Here is a 17,014-nt window from a genome sequence, read left to right as displayed (position 1 = left end):
GAGAACAAAAAGAAAGGACGGGAAGATTAATTTTAACAAACCTACCACCCAGTTTCATATCTCCCATTCTTAGGTATCTGGGATCATGCAGTCATGTTGCCTGGCAGCTGGGATGCAAACCCATCTTCCCTCATGAGAAGCCAAGAAACTCTCATGAGATTGTACTGGTTGCAGCATTATATATGGCAAGTGTGGGCAGGATGCTAAGGAGGCAGCTTAGGTCCCAATGCTGGGAGATAAGACTGAGCAGGAGGAAGAAATGACATGTTAACATTCTCTTCTCCATTTCTGAGGCCAAGGGAAGAAAACTCCCAGAGGATAGTCACTATTTAACTCATTTATCTATATTTAAAAGGGTATGTTAAACATGACAATTCCATAACTTTACAACCATTCCTCAGGAATGATTACCGGTATATAATGCACATGAACATATTTAGAGAGACAGTATTTATAAATTCTAAAATAAATCCAAACCAAGTGTCAACTTCTTCCTCATTGACTGTGCAGGTCAAACAAAAACCGAAGCTAAAATTCTTATATAATCTCAGACTGCAAGTGAAAGCACAAACGAAACTAAAATGGTGATCAGTTTTGATTTTACTTGCAGCAGACACAAGGACTCTGGGTCAATGTTGGGATTATACACACATGAAGAGAACGGCTGGCTGAAGTGCCCTGCATGAAAGGCACAGAAAGGAAGAGCTCCCAACGTGGGGGGAGACTCGGAGAAGAAAAGGAAGCTCCTGGGTGAGAGCTGGCAAGGTCGGTCTCCTCCTGTGTGAGACAAGGGAGACAAGCTCTACCTCGGAGAGGGGACTTTTCATTCCCCCCCCCTCTTTCTTTCTTTTCATTTAGTTTGTTTCTTGTATTGTATTATGAAAATGCTTAAATATTTTTTGTATGAGTAAATATTACAGACGGTATGTAGAAATATTTAATGGCATGTCAAAAGTTTCCTGGGTATTTTTTAAAAAACAGCAAAATAAACATGCTAAATCAGATCAATCTCCAGGCTTCAGAAAACGTTCCAATGGAAACTGAAAGTTTTTCATCACAAATTAGCCTAATTTGTAAAGGAACTTTTTCCAGAAAACTCACATCTGTACATTCTGGGCCAACTGTAGCTTCTGAAGATACTTCAAAAGGTAGCTCCATATATACAACTCTTTGTTCACTAAGATTAGGCTGGCACCACCTGTAATGGGTTTTAGGCACCAGCGGGTGGCACTGTGGGTTAAACCACAGAGCCTAGGACTTGCCGATCAGAAGGTTGACGGTTCGAATCCCCGCGACGGGGTGAGCTCCCGTTGCTCGGTCCCTGCTCCTGCCAGCCTAGCAGTTCGAAAGCATGTCAAAGTGCAAGTAGATAAAGAGGTACCGCTCTGGCGGGAAGGTAAACGCCGTTTCCGTGCGCTGCTCTGGTTCACCAGAAGCGGCTTAGTCCTGCTGGCCACAGGATCCGGAAGCTGTACGCCAGCTCCCTCGGCCAATATAGCGAGATGAGCGCTGCAACCCCAGAGTCATCCGCCTTCTCTTGAAGCTGGCCCATATATTACTCCTCTGGATTTATGCAAACATAAATGTAGTATGTTTTCTGTATTTATTTGTTTTATTTTGTATTAGTTTCACATTTTCTATACTGGATATATTTATACGGTTATGCAGCATAAAAAGATGAATGAGTAAAGAAATAAAGCATATTACTATAATCCAATCTTGTAACTAAAGCCACGTGTTACCATAGCCAGGTCTGATTTCCTTAGGAATTAGCCCAGCGGTGTTCCAATCTAAACTGGACAAAGCCACCCCATCATTCAGATGTAAAGCTCCTAAACTACAAAGCTGATTTTTCAAGGGGAATAAAATTCCATCCAAAACTGGATCTCAATTCCAGAGTTTCCCTCCCACCTGAGGAGGAACATATCTCTCACATGTGGATTCAGCTTCCCAGCCTACTATCATCTCCAGACACTGGTTCAGAACCCCAAAAGTTTCCTAAGTATAAGAACAGCTTGTCATATTGATCACAGCATACTTCTTTTTTTTCCTTTTTTTTAAAGATATTTATTGAGTTTTTCCACCTTTATACATTAAAAATTCAAAAAGAAAAAACAAAAGGTTAAAAACACATAAGGTTTACAATCCTTATTTTCAATAACATATTTCCCTGACTTCCCCACACCTCCCCTTCTTATATTCCAATTCAAATTGTTAATTCAACAAGTTCTTGTCCCCAATTTTTGACCTTTTTATATTTAATTCATTTTAAAAAAAAACAATTTTAACTTATAAACATCAGTATTTAAACATCAGTGCTCATTCTTAAAACTTTTTTCTAAAGTCGACCCAACTTCCCTTCCACGAATTCCCCAATTTTCATACTAATAACAAAACAAAATAAAAAAACAGATGATTATTCTGCACCCTTTGGATTCCCAAACCCCACCCCACCCCTTTCCCGGTTTCAATCCCCAACAAATGTCCATCAGTCTTAGTCTACTATCAGCCTGGAGACCTCACGTCCGAGGCTCTTAATTCTCTCTCAATTCCTCTCTGCCGGTTTTTTTGATAGTCCTTAATATTAAACACCAGATCTCGGAGAAGCTCTATCCCGATAGGGTCCATATTTCTTCCAGCCAGACCTCCATACTTAAAAATGGAGCCTGAATCTTGTTTCTTACTCCTTTTAAGTCCAAATGTCCCAAAAGCTCCAGCTTTCACCTTAATCAAATTTGTAATCCGTAGGTCTTCAGATCTCCACATAAGGAGATCTCTCCATTCTTCAATCTTCAATTCAAAACAATTCTTGTTCACAAGAAGAAGTCAGCGCTCTCCGACCATGGCATGCGGCTTCACTCCGCAGGAGAAGCAGTCGACTCTCAGCACCGCGCCGCTTACCCCGTCCCCCGTTCCGAAGCCTTTAAAAAGGCTCCTTCGCGGGTCGGGGGCGCAAATGGTGCCCGCCGAGTCACCAGGTTCACAGGCTTCAGCGCCTGTGATTTCTGAGGGTCCCCACATCGCCGCAGCGGCAAGACCCGGATCCTGCGGAGCCGATTCCCTCCGGAGCTCGGAGGGAATCCGCCATTAGCCGATGGCGCTAACCCGGAAGTCCCCGATCACAGCATACTTCAAACCTTGACTCCACGTTTATGTTTATATTAAGTAACACGGGGAGAGACTCAATCCAAGCGACACCATACACCAACAGCTTACTCTCCTTCTATTCCAGTAGCTTATTCTCTTTTTATTCCACCCCAACTAATCAACTCAGCATTAAGAAGCATAAATTGGAAGCAGTGAGAAGACGAAGATAACTGGCGTCTTAGCAGATACTGGTAATCAACAAATGAAGAGGGTTGTGGGGTGGCTGGGTGGCTTGGCTGAAAGGGGCAGGGCAAGATGAAACATACCCTGTGGCATGAATGGATTGAACAGTTATATCAGCTTATTTATCTGATTGGTCAAGGTGCCAGTCAGACTGACTAGAAGCCAGTCTGCAGTATTTCAGATACATGGCCATGAGTGTATGGCCACACCATACATCCATACCATACCATACCATACCATACCATACCAAACCAATCACCTTTAAAGCACATAGTTCCCTTCCGCAGAATCATGGGAACTGTAAGTTGTTAAGAATGCTGGGAATTGTAGCTCAGGATTTGGGGGGGGCAGGGGGCGGAGCTATGTGCTTTAAATATATGGTGTCAATATGACCTAAGTCGTATTGCCACTGAGCACAAACAGGAAAAAGAGACACTGTCCCTAACAGCAACTAATAAACAAAAAAAGTAAGTAAAGGCTATATTATAAGTTACCCATATAACTATATTTAAAACATTAATAACATATTTCAAAATCACCAAAACAATAAAAGCAAGTTGTACAAAGACTGTTCAAGAGCTAAAATTTCAAAGCCAATATAGTTTTCTAAGCCTACTGCTGTTAAAGCCCTCAACATTGGCATCACTATAGACTAAAATCCAAATTGCCAAAAGCATTCTGACCTTATGGCATTCTCCAGTGGCCTGGATGCAAATTATAGCAATCTGACTCCTCCAGCATTCTCAAAGGGTTCAGGTTTGCAGTCATTCACATTGGCACTTAGATAAGAAGCTTTATAAAGGATATATGTAAAACTTTATACCTTAAACCCTCTAGATACAGATGGATCTGGCTGCCCCTATTCAGGTAATCTTAATTTGTGTCTGTAGCAGGACAGAGGGTCCACATGTTGAACAGGAAGGTCTGTGACTGAGGGGGGCGGGGCGGGGTAAGCAAGTTGGGCTGAAGGCAATTGCAATGCTCCCCACAATCAGGAACCCTGCAATTGCCTCTCTGCCCTTGCACAAATTTAAGAATACATGAACAGGACGACAATTTATGTGATTAAGTGTACATTCTTGAAATCTCCATCTTTCACATTTATACCACCTTTGTATGCTTTCTTGTTAACTGTAAAATGATCTATTAGTAAATATTACTGTCTTTTTTTTTATATAATATTTTTATTGAACAATTTTTTATATAACAGAAACAAAACATACATGAACAAACATTCAACAATAATAAAACATAAAACAAGTACCATTTCATAACCCAATTTCTAAACCTTACTTCCTCGACCTCCTCTTACTTCCCGTTTCTGTATTCCAAATTCTTACAGTTATTCAGCGAAATCTTGCCTTATTTTATTATAAATTTATGCTAATCACCCTTATTCTCTTTGTCGTAACCGTTACTGATAGTAACCATTTGTTTTAATCCAACATCATTCTAACTGTCTCCAATTTTATAATATTTCTTTAAGTAGTCCTTGAACTTTTTCCATTCTTCTTCCACCGCTTCTCTTCCCTGGTCTCGGATTCTGCTCGTCATCTCTGCCGTAAATATTACTGTCAATTGGTAATAAGTTTAAGAAATTCTTCATTTTAAAACTTTACCTTTCAAAAGGAGAGTCTATGGACAACTTTTTTGCTATTTAGAAGTATTATTTGATTTAAATAAATGTATATATGTATGCATGGATATTGTATCATAATGCTGTAGTCCAGATGTATTTTTCACATCTGCTGCTGGGTATGTATAAGCTCTCAATGACATTCCACAAACATTAGCCCTGACTGGCACAGCAGGACTGTAGGATCAGTCTGTCAATCACAAAGTGAAGAATACAGAGACCCATAATTTTTAACCTGATTGTTGATCTCTCCTACTTCAAGAGTGGAATTTCCATCTCCCAGTAATAGGCAAGAAATTACATTATTACATTGCTCAATGAAAGCATTTTAATTTTCCTTATGAGTAACCTACCTGCTTTATCTCCCCATTCATGGTGCCTGTTTGACCCTGTTAAGAATAAATTCAGTCACAGTTGATATGCATTTGCTATATTCCCATTTGCTGCAATGACAGAATGAAGTGAATCTCTTCTGACTCCCCCCCTTATTTTCTAATTAATTTTTAAACATACTGTACTCTTATATGAAATACGTTTCATGTGCAGTAATGTATACGCTCAAGTGCTCATCCTCCATGCACTTAACTGCTAGTCACCTTGAGGTAGACCTAGCTAAGTTTGGACACGTGCCCATAGAATCCATGTGAATGGGTCAATCTCAGCTTAGCCCCAAAGACAGGGAAGGATATGGGTGGTTCAAGTCTCACTAATGTCTTCCTGGGAAAGGAAGGGGCATGGAAGCAGGAACAAGGCAACCACTTGAGTAAGACTTGAACGTGCCCAGGATGGATGGTATAAAATATATACCAGTAGTTGGATGGTATAAGATTACCCAGGTACACTGAGGAGTTTATTCTGGTGAGTATGGTATCTCCTGGATGTTGCTGATGGAAATTTGGAGTATGTTTAACAGGAGATTTACAGCACCAGAAGAAATCTTTTGCCTACTCAGAAGAAAGCTCCAGGTAAACTGGCAACCAAGTCTAGATGAAAGTTTAAAACAGTCCCTTTAACAGAATTTTCTTGCAGTTTTTACTGTTAGACAGTGGAAGTGACTTCAATACAAGAGGATTATTTAAGAATAGGATATTAAGAACCTCAATATTCCATAACTGTATCTATCCACTTAAGATATTAATATTCAACCTTCTTTGACATGAATCTGACGACCTATGTCAACAAACAGGAATCATCAAAATGGTTAAGAAAAAATTGTATTACTATATTTTTAAACACATGTGCCAATATCATGCCAGTTCAATAATTACACTTCAGCCAGCTGCACTATTGTAGTGAGGGGGTCAGACCGCCTCAGCGGCATTGGGGGGGCACTGGATGAACCGGACTCAAAGCTCCCTCACACAGCACCAACCAGCTGACCTCCAGTCTTTTCATCTGAGGAGAGCGACTGCCAGAGCGACTGAAGCCACTCGGGTAGTGGCGGCAGCAGTGCACTCCTTTCTTGCCCAGCCTGCCTGGCTCTGCCATCTGCATCACAGCTCCTGCTCACTCTGCTGCAAGAAGTAATGGTCCTTGGCTTGGAAAAGCTCCATTCTGGGGCAAGTAGGAAAGCATGCTGAGGGAGGGAGATGGCGCAGGTGAGTGAGGGGAGGGCTGTGAGGGGCAGGAGCTGCGCCTTGCTTCAGCCTGCAGCCAGGTTTACAGGGCACGGCAAAAGGATCTGCCTCGCTTTCCATGCCATGACCACAAACGTTGAGCGAGCCCTTCAGGTGGCGGCTAAATTCCAAGAAGAGTGATGGAAGCACATGCACACCTCAGGCAGTGCCTGCCTCCTTCGGCTGTTGCCACCCCTGTCAGGGCTCCACAAAAGCTGGGCAGGTTCCGGAAAACAAGAGGGAGAGGGAGAGCACCACTAGGGATGTGACTCCTGCCACCAGGCCCTTCTTTGAAGTTGTTTTATCCTGGAGATAAGCTGCAACCTGAGAGGCTGCGGCAACAGAGACAGCCATCCAGGCTCCTCCAGAAAAATAAACAAAAGGAAGGTGGCAGGGATATACATGCAGAGAGAGAGAGAGGGGGAGACACCAGCAATATGCTGTAGAATGCTATCCATTATATTTTATCTGCACAATTAGAATGAATTTCAGGAACCAAAAAGTTTTATAGAAAAATACAACTTTCGAGCTGTCTGGCCCCAAAATGGCAGCTAGGTATTCCATTTTTGCAACTATAACCCTGGTTTAAGGAGCCATTTGGTGCCTAGCTCATATACATGAGTTTCTAACACTGGTAGGAAACTTTTTCACATGGTGGCGCATTCAAAAATATGACTCTCACACCTGGAGTGCTTCAGTCCAGAATTCTATCACTTTATTCCATCTCATTCAGCATAATGCATAGAACAGCTCTAAGACCTAGCCACCATAACTCAGGTAAGCACGCGAATCCCAGAATGAGATGGCAGAATCAGTAAATGTAAGACTTAACCTGGTGAGCTTCTGCTTTTGAGCACTCCAGAAAACACACAAAAATCGCTACACGTTAAAAAAAAAAAACTCCCCTGCACACCAGACTGTAAGACAGCCATATATGTGTGTGTGTGTGTGTGCGCGCATGCGCAAGTTTTCTGCTTCCATATATGTGCAAGTTTTCTGCTTCCAGGGAGGATTGTTTGGGCAGCAGGAGCAGGACATTAAAATGCATATGCAGACACCCAGGGTCACTATTATTAGGCCAACCAGGCTGCTGCCTACAGAAGAGACCGCAGAGGGCCAGTTTCATACAATTAGCTGTTGCTATATCTTATAGATTCCTGATAATATTTTACTTTTATTTTATATTTTGAACGCAGTTTCTTGAAGGTCAAGCTTAAAAAAACTTACAATGTTGCGGGCTTGGCAACTATGTCAATAGCATATGCCCAAGCACTAGCACTTGACCTGAAGGAAAACTTGTAAAGAGAAAATGAGATGTTGATGTGCCAGGAAATGAAACTTCTGAGAGACTTAAACTTTAACATTGCAATCTGCAAGCTTATTCAAAATGATTTGCGGATGCAAGCATTTTCTTTTGTATTTGAGAAAGGCGATAAAATACAGTTGCATTACTTAGTTTTGCCATTTAAAAGAAACTGAGCTGTTTAAAGTTTTGCGGCTTTTTGTTTTTCCTACAAAGCATCTGTTTTTGAAAACTGAAGCTAGCAATTTTATGGGGGGGGGCGTGTGCATGCAAGTAGTTAGCTTTGCCTATGGCACAAAATAGCCTGGCACCAGCGCTTTTGTAGCCTCTGTACACTCTGCCCTCCTACAAGCAAGCCTGTACCTCTTGTGGCAGCTGCCGCGGGACATTGCACAGGAAAACACATTTGAATAGTTGATATTTAAATAAAGTATTGGCATAGCCAGAGGGGCAGCTGCCTGCCCCCCATCAATAAATAAAAATACTTAACTAAATGTAGAAATTGTAGAACTATTTAGACATACTGTATTTTTCGGAGCACTTGGGGTGAAAAGAAAGTAATTTAAAACAACGGTTGCTGAGACATTTCATTGCCCCACAGAGGGGGGTGACAGGTGGGCGTCCTACTAAAATAAAGCCCGGCTGCGCCCAGCAAGTAAAGTATGTAAATAACAAGGACACGAGCGAGTCTATCGGGAGCTCCGCGCAAACTCCGCCCCTTCGGCCCCAACATCCCCGACAGAAGCCGCCCCGGCGCCTCCGCGGAGCCCGGGACCCTCGCGCGGCCCGCCCTCAGCCGCCCCGGCGCCCAGCAACGCCCGAGGGGAGCGGGAGCTCCGGACTGGAGCCCCGGGGACCCCGTTTCCCCACGAGGGCGGGGGGCGACCTCACCTGTCCCGGAGACTCTCCCGGAGGCGGCGGAGCTGCCCTCCGCAAGCGGCCGCGGGAGGGCCGGGGGTCCCACGGGCGCTGCCGGCCATGGGGCGAGCGCGGCAAGGGGGCCTGTCAGCCGCGGTTGTTTTGGGGGCGTCTCCTGCGAGACGAGGCCGCGCTCCCGAGGTGCACCGCGGCTAGCCCCGCCTCCTCCCACAGCCAGCCAGTCGCGGCCAGGCCGAGAAGAGGCCCCGCCCCTTTCTCTTCCTTCGGATTGCGGGGCGGGGGAGGGGCGTCCCGGCTGGTCCCGACTCGGAAGGAAGCCCTGGAGGGGCGCCGGGCAGGTGAGCGGGGCTGGGGGGGGGCAGAGCCGAACTAACTGCGAGGTCAGCTCAGTACAGTGGTACCTCAGGTTACAGGCGCTTCAGGTTACAGACTCCGCTAGCCCAGAAATAGTACCTCAGGTCAAGAACTTTGCTTCAGGATGAGAACAGAAATGGTGCTCCAGCGGCGTGGCGGCAGCAGCAGCAGCAGCAGGAGGCCCCATTAGCTGACGTGGTGCATCAGGTTAAGAACAGTTTCAGGTTAAGAACGGACCTCCGGAACGAATTAAGTTCTTAACCCGAGGTACCACTGTATTTGTATTTATTTGGTGGGGGCAACTGCCCCCCTGCTCCGCCCCGGCTGCGGCCTGCTTCTGTGTGCAGTTACTCAGAAGTAAGCCCTGCCGAGTCCAGTTGGACTACCTCCGTAGTAAGTGCAGAGCAGAGCTCCTGCGTAAGTTTCCTACCGGATAAAATCAACTGGATTTCTTCTTCTTGTTTTTTAAGTGCTTCAATTGGATTGCTTAACCTTGGATTTGCAAGCGTGCTGCCGGATCACGTGCCTTGTTTCCCGCGAGTAAGTCACATCGAAAGGGGTTTGGTCCCAGGTAGGTGTGTGTCAAGGGACATTCCTTCCTATTTGGTGTGAACAGTTTGTGCCATGAAATCTTTGCTTGGTGTATTTCAGAGCTGTTGTTTTGTGGAGGTCGCAGCATTTGCCCACAGTGCCTCCCAAATAAAATCGTGTTAGGAGAGGAACCAAATGGAGTTCAAACTCAGTGTCCAAACACCTTGGACTAAATGCCCCTCAGGGGTCCCTTCCAACTCTGCAGTTCTAATTCTGTGAAGTGGCTTGAACTAATTTATTATCACTGCAAACCTGCATTGCGTAGCAGGATTCTACTGTCAGCACACTTCTGCGGTTTGTTCTTTTTTATTACTGTGTTTTAAGGGTTTTGTCCAATGTTAGTTCCACTCAAAGTAGGCCCGCTGGAATTAATAGACATGACTAAATTTGGTTCATTAATTTTGGTGGGTCTATTCTGAGAAAACAATTGGATATAACCCTTATAATGAAGTAGTACAATAAAATGGCTTGTTGAACAATGTCCTCAATCCATCTATCTCTCAAAACTATAGACCCTTCTTGTGTGAAATCACTTTCCACTTCACCAAATCCTGTTGCACAATACAAGGCAACAGCTACTGCAGAGAGCTATCTACATAAAGGCTGAGCAAATGCACATGAGATTATATACTAAGGAGCAGTAATCAAAAAACCACAATGTATAAGAGTACTTAGTCATATTGACAATCCTTTGGATACGTCCTTGGTCAGCTGTTGAGTGAAGATAACCTAGGCAGATAGGAGCAGTAGCCAACTACTGCCCGTTTGCACTACTATACCTTGATAATGTTGTTCTCTGAATTGTGGTATAATTGAGATCTAAAAATAAATTGGGATCTGTATGATTAATATTTGTGTTTGTTTTCTTTTAGTTTGGGATAAGAATGGTGATATGGAGGGAAACAGAAGTAGAACAAAATATGTTTAAGAGAACTTTATTTTGGGATAAGGGAAGTAACAGCACCATGAGAATGTTAGTAAGTATAATGCATTTAATATTTTTAGTGGATCCTTTTATTTACTTAATCCGCACTCAGAATCAATACTTAGATTATGTACCCCGTGGACACAAAGATGGGTTTACCATAAAGCCACAGGACAGGAAGAAAGCTGAGAAACCAGCAAGACAATGGAGTGAATTCACCACATTTTCCACATGTCTACTTTAGCCTAATAGATTCAGCATCAAGTTTAGTCCAGCAGGAAAGGAGAAAAAATCTAGCATTCTCTGCTTCTTCGTGGGAAAATCATAACTGTCTACTGGATGTCTTTCTGCTTTTCCTTTGGAAAGGGGCACCTGTTGTAATGCCTCTGTCTTGAGAGACAGGAATGAAGTTAACTCCAGGAATGAAGTTAAATTACTGGAGAAACACAGTGACTGCAAGGACTGGTAACTCATAACTGCTGCCTGCTGCATGGTTTTTTCTGCATTAGCAGCAGCCAGGTGACCTCTCCAGGGTGGAAGCCTGGTTAGTGTGTATGGAGTTCCTGGGCTATGCAGGTGACAAGAACCCCCTCTGTGCCTTGCTGGTGTCGTCCAAAGGAAAGCAGAGCAATACATTTGGCACCAGCTTAGCTACGGGACTTGCCAGAAGGAGGCGTACAAGGCACCATCCAGCTGTTTTAGCGACTCCACTCTGGATTTGTGTATGGTTTATTCCTTAGCCTTAGCCAATGGTGTCCCACAAGGCAGTGGGTGCAGATTTTTGCTCAGGGTTTACTCCTTTCTCATAAATGAGCATAGCCGCAAGGCAGTGGGGAATTAGGATCAGAGTTTTCCTTCTCTTAGATGGGCTCCCTTCCCAGATTGATGAGCCCCATCTGCCCCTCATTTCCCTCTACAGCACATGCAGAAACTGCCGTTTTGCTCCATTGGACCCACTATTGGTCTCGTCCACTCAATCTGCTGAAGCCTGTCCTCGCATGCAGGGGAAGTCCCTAATTCATTGAGGTTTTGAGACCCATCAGCTTGCCAGTCGAAGCTGTTTCCCGGGGTGTGGTTGCTGTCACATGCTGACAGCCTAGGAGCCACAGGTGAGAGCTGAGTGTAGGGTGGGAACCGAAGATGGACAAACTAAGCCAGAAGGAGCACAACATGTCCCCCACCAGAGGTACTACCCAACCCCAAACCCCCTGTTTGTATTCAGACAGAAAAGACCTGCTTCTGCCTTGATTTCCACAGTAAAAAAATCAATCGCTCCCATGCAGGAGTTTCTTATTGGAGCCTACCAAACTACAGAATACAGACTTAGCTATTCTTTGAGCATTTCTTTACAAATAACAGCTTACATATGTTCTGATTGATACACTGTCTACAGAATTCCCCACAACAAGCTCCCTGTTGTTTTTTATACTTGTCTGTTTTTTCACATTGCTTGCCTTTTTTGTCCTGGCATATAATTTATTGCAGCTTCTAATTGCTTTACAAGGGAAATATAAGGTTCAGGTCTAAGCAAGGAGTACAGAGTAGATAACCACGCAGTTAGATATCATTATCTTTATTCCAAAGTCCAGACTGGACTTTTAAGTATCAATGCTGATATTCAGTAACTATGATGTGCTGTTTATCCATGCTGCTGAAGCAAATTGTGGAAGTGCACTTCAATCTAGTTTCTCAATGAGAAGTATTAACCTGCTTATCAATACCCAGTACTACTTTCAAGTACAATATTGGTGTGGAAGACCTGCTTTGCCTTGAAATATCAATTTGATATATCTTTGTGAGAGAGAGGAATGTGATGTTCATTTCACTTATTGGTTTTGATATTTTCATGCCACCGTTATGCCAAAGCACTCACAGTAGTTTACATTTTATAAGAACAGTTTATAATCTTAAGAGACATACTTTTAAAAGGAATCGAGATGAAACAGGAAGACCAGCAAATCCAAGTGGCAACTCTTTCTTACCTAACACAACACAGTACTGTTACATAAGGACCAGGTGGAAGCTTGCTGTGGGGATTATTCTAGGAGGGGAGGAGCTAAATGACAGTTTGTCCGAGCCAAGAACATGAAGGGGGTCTCAGTGTCTCCCTTCTCTTTTAAGGCTCAGCCAGCTTCCCCAGCGGAACTTGCTGGTGGATTAGCAGACTCAGTTTCTCAAGTCTGTTTGTCTTCTCCTCTCCTGCTGTCTGCTGCCTTAAAAATAGATCTCTTGAGGCAACCACCTCTCCTTGCCTTGCTTTGGGGTTGCATCAATGCAAAATGAACTTTTAAAAGTAGGAGCAGTAAAACAACAGACTATATGCAAGTGGCAGGGAAGGGGGGGAAATCTGAAAATGATGTTCTCTGTTGTATCAAAACTCCTTTGCTTCTGGTAAATTGCACCAATTCTGTTACTCTGCAGTTTTGCAAATCATGGATTTGCATAAATTCAACTGTAATCTATATATTTTAAAATGAAATTGTGTTTCTTTATTTGATTTAACTGTGCAGTCTTATGCACCATTTGGCATACATATAAATGCATTTTATTTACCATCCCCCTTTAAATTGGTAGCACTTGTCCTGATGTAAAAGACATACAGCAAATTTACATAATGCCCATATAAGACCTTTTTTTAATGAAAAGTCTTAAATTAAGAGTGCTATAAATATATTAGTAATCAAAGAGCAAATAATACCAGTGAACATATCTCTGCAGAGCAGTTGTTGAGATCCATTTCTTACTGTCAGTGTCAGTGCATGGCACACAGTCCTAATTAACATGTTGAATTTAATGTTTAAATTTTAATAAATTTATATGCAATGAAACGCTTTCATTCAGGCCTACAGTTCCTTGAAATGAATAATTGCTTTTCTCTGATGTACAAATATATTGTTTTGTTGAAAAAAATAGGCATTTTGCATACTGCAGTATCAGTCAAATGAGCTCTGACAGTTCTCAGTTCAGAAGAAGCTTGTGCTAAAAGTGTTAAAACTTGAATAACAAGACTGTATTGGTTTAAATCTTCAGATGTTTTGTAAGAATCTTAGGGCTGGGCCAAAGGAATCTCTCAATGAAGATGTCATCATCCATTTTAGAATAAGTTTGCACATGCTGCTTAGGAACCAAAGATGGTTCATGTTCAGGAATACTTACTGAAGTGTGTAGAACCTAGATATAATCAAGCTGCTCAAATACCTATGTTTTCAGAGTCATTTCTTCACTGCACATGGAGGCCTGGATCCTTCGTGTTGCTAGAATAATTCTATCCATTGTATTTGTACCTTGCTCTTCCTCCAAGGAGATTAGGAACATAAAGTCATCACATTTTATCTTCAGAACCACCTTGTATTGAGGGACAATAATTTGCCTAAGATCTCCAGACTGGCTAGGGATTTGAATCCAGATCGCACAGGACACATTTCAACATGCTAGCCAATACACCACATTGACTGTTCTTGGGTTTGTAGGCAGATGGGAACTTACTTATATGTTGCTACCACAGTTGCACTGCATTGCTTGCAAGGCAACATTTTAAGAAAATTTGGTGGTTCCTGCCCAACAAAAAGATTTGAGGAAGTAGAGAAAGCTAATATTGCCTGAGATGAGAGCTGTGATTGACTTTGTCCCTCGTAAATTTGGAGAATTTGTCTAGGAGAAACAACTCAGAATTTTTGTGGGAAGGAAGGTGATTATATAAGATTAGTGAAATTTCTCAGGGCATTCCTAGTTGGTGTGTGTGTGAATTCGATTGACTGCCTTGGTCTTTTTTGTGCCTTGGAGAATACCAAACATAACTGCTTGGGGAAGAATCTAAAGCCAAAGGAAATATTTCTATCCTGAAGGTGGCCTGCATTTTGAGGGTTATATGGAGAACTCAAAAGCTTGTTCCCTATATTTGACATTTTGATTACTCCTAATAGGTATATTTGCCAAACTCCGGATTTTGAAGCTTTTTCTTATGGACCAACATATAGAATCATAGAATCATAGAGTTGGAAGAGACAACAAGGGCCATCTAGTCCAACCCCCTGCCAAGCAGGAAACACCATCAGAGCACTCCTGACATATGGTTGTCAAGCCTCTGCTTAAAGACCTCCAAAGAAGGAGACTCCACCACACTCCTTGGCACCAAATTCCACTGTCGAACAGCTCTTAATGTCAGGAAGTTCTTCCTAATGTTTAGATGGAATCTTCTTTCTTGTAGTTTGGATCCATTGCTCTGTGTACGCTTCTCTGGAGCATATCTTTCTTTGTTTTTATTCTTTCAGTATCTTCAAATCCAACACTTCTTAACAATGGCAAGCAAGATGAGTAAGAACTTATTAAATTCAGTTTTCATAGTTTAAAGAAAAAGGCAGTTTCTAGATAACATACTACTTGGGAGAGATTGCACTAGAATTAAGTCCTATATTAAGTCCTATACAGTGGTACCTCAGGTTAAGTACTTAATTCGTTCCGGAGGTCCGTACTTAACCTGAAACTGTTCTTAACCTGAAGCACCACTTTAGCTAATGGATCTCCTGCTGCTGCCGCGCTTCCGGAGCCCAATTTCTGTTCTTATCCTGAAGCAAAGTTCTTAACCTGAAGCATTATTTCTGGGTTAGCGGAGTCTGTAACCTGAAACATATGTAACCTGAAGCGTATGTAACCTGAGGTACCACTGTACAGTGCAATCCTTTGCATGCCTACGCAGAAATACATACCACTTTGTTTCCTCAGACTCAGTCCCAGGAAAGTGTGTATACAGTTGCAATCTTACCACTCTTCCCCAGAAGTAATCCCCACTGAGCTGGTGGAACTTACTTCTGGGTAAACTTGCAGGGGATTGTGCTGTAAACAATCTAAGACAATGGAGGGGGAGTTCTACACTTCATGTCTCACCATCTCAAAGCAGTATTTTCTTTGCATCACAATGGCACCTAATACCTTGGAAGTTAAACAGTATTTATGGAATGATTGAACACAGCTGTTAGTACTGTAATGAGATTTCATGCATCTGTGGAGAGAATATAAAAGCTAAGAAGTCTGTGGGAAATATCCTTGAAATCATCAGAGCAATACTAGGATTTTTATTCCAAAGGTTCTTCTGGCCTGCTATTACACGAAGGATTGTGTAGTCAGGGAGGGGAGTGAGAATCAAGATGTAGTCTTAAATCTCTAGCAGCAGTCAAGCTACTATATACAAAATATTGAAATGCAAGCATAATACAATTAGAAATTGTTAAAACTACCATTAATTGGTAAAATTAACTTTATGTAAAGGACAGGAGATTCCTGGAAAAGTAAAATAGTGAGTGTCTCCTTGTTGTAGATAATATGAAGCGGAGATGTATGAGAGCAGAATATATAAAGAATTTGTGACTTCATATGAATTATGATGTCACATATTCTATACTTTAAATATTATAGTTAATTTTTAATATATTTATGATATTGCTATACAGACAGGCAGATAGATACTAGATATAGGAAGGGCACTTATAGATCAGACCAAATCCTACACAGTCCAGCTCTGTTCTCACACTGGCTATCCAAATGCCTGTGGAAGTCCACAAGCAAGGCATCGATGCAGCAGCGCACTCCCACTCATGTTCTCAGCAGCAGGTATTCTGAGGCATAGTATGAGAAGGAATCCCTGTTTGAAGCAAATGGAATAGGAGCAAGCAGTTAAAACCTCTTGTGCACGATCCCTTCCTCAGTTCAGTTCCTTCTCCTGTGGCTGCTTTTAGCTCCTAGGAAACCTTGATTTTGGATCTCCTGTTTAATCTCTAGTTTGACTCACTATTCAGATCCAGTGGGCTGAATTGGTGCATAACAAGTTATATGAATGAAAAAAGCTGCTTCAGGTGACAAATTGTGTACATCACAAAGTGGAGGCAAACAGTCAGTGATTTCACACTCTGATTAGTCATTTCCTAGTTTGTTGCTGAGAAACCATAATTTACTGTTCATCCAAATCCGCAAACTTATGTTTGCCCTCCAAACCAGAATTTCAGACCAGTTTAAGTAATAGTTTAGAGGGAGAATGTAAACCATAGTTTGCTTTCCCCCCCAAATGTCACAGCAAACTATGGTTTTCCACAAACTACAGCATAACTAATCAAAGCACATGAGCACAAGGCTTGTTCTCATAACACCAAACCATGGTTTAGGATTACATAAACTGACCTTCTACTTGAATTATGTCCTATATCTACATATAGCTACAAAAAACTTAATATATTTTAATCTACTTCTGAGTAAGAAAGTTACATGGCATTTTGTTTGATTCTACCATCACCCTGCCCCCAAAATTAATTTCTCTGCTGACAGAAATGAGCTATCATAGGAAAGGTTGATTTGCAAAAGGGAAAAAAAAAGAAACCCCCCCCTCAACC

General features: G+C 42.3%; 1 protein-coding gene across 11 annotated transcripts in view; it reads right to left on the bottom strand.

Annotated features, from left to right (window-relative positions):
- The window catches only part of KIZ (kizuna centrosomal protein), a 69,536-nt gene extending 60,592 nt beyond the window's left edge, over window positions 1-8,944 (bottom strand). For 4 of the 11 annotated variants that reach the window (XR_008331654.1, XM_053397496.1, XM_053397497.1 and 1 more), the window contains exon 1: window positions 8,777-8,943. Coding sequence is in view for 8 of the 11 variants with exons in the window: in XM_053397496.1 (XP_053253471.1) it covers window positions 8,777-8,865 (89 nt within the window). In the remaining 3 variants the exon portion in view is untranslated. Of the gene's footprint in view, window positions 1-5,319; window positions 5,356-8,776 lie in introns of all 11 variants that reach the window. The other 7 variants (XM_053397488.1, XM_053397490.1, XM_053397492.1 and 4 more) reach the window with 4 other exon arrangements.
- Between the last annotated feature and the right edge of the window lie 8,070 nt (window positions 8,945-17,014).

This window comes from Podarcis raffonei, chromosome 7 (genome assembly GCF_027172205.1).
Source record: "Podarcis raffonei isolate rPodRaf1 chromosome 7, rPodRaf1.pri, whole genome shotgun sequence".
Lineage (NCBI taxonomy): Eukaryota > Metazoa > Chordata > Lepidosauria > Squamata > Lacertidae > Podarcis > Podarcis raffonei.
Note: the sequence above shows the minus strand (reverse complement) of the source record. Positions and strands in the feature narration are given on the sequence as shown.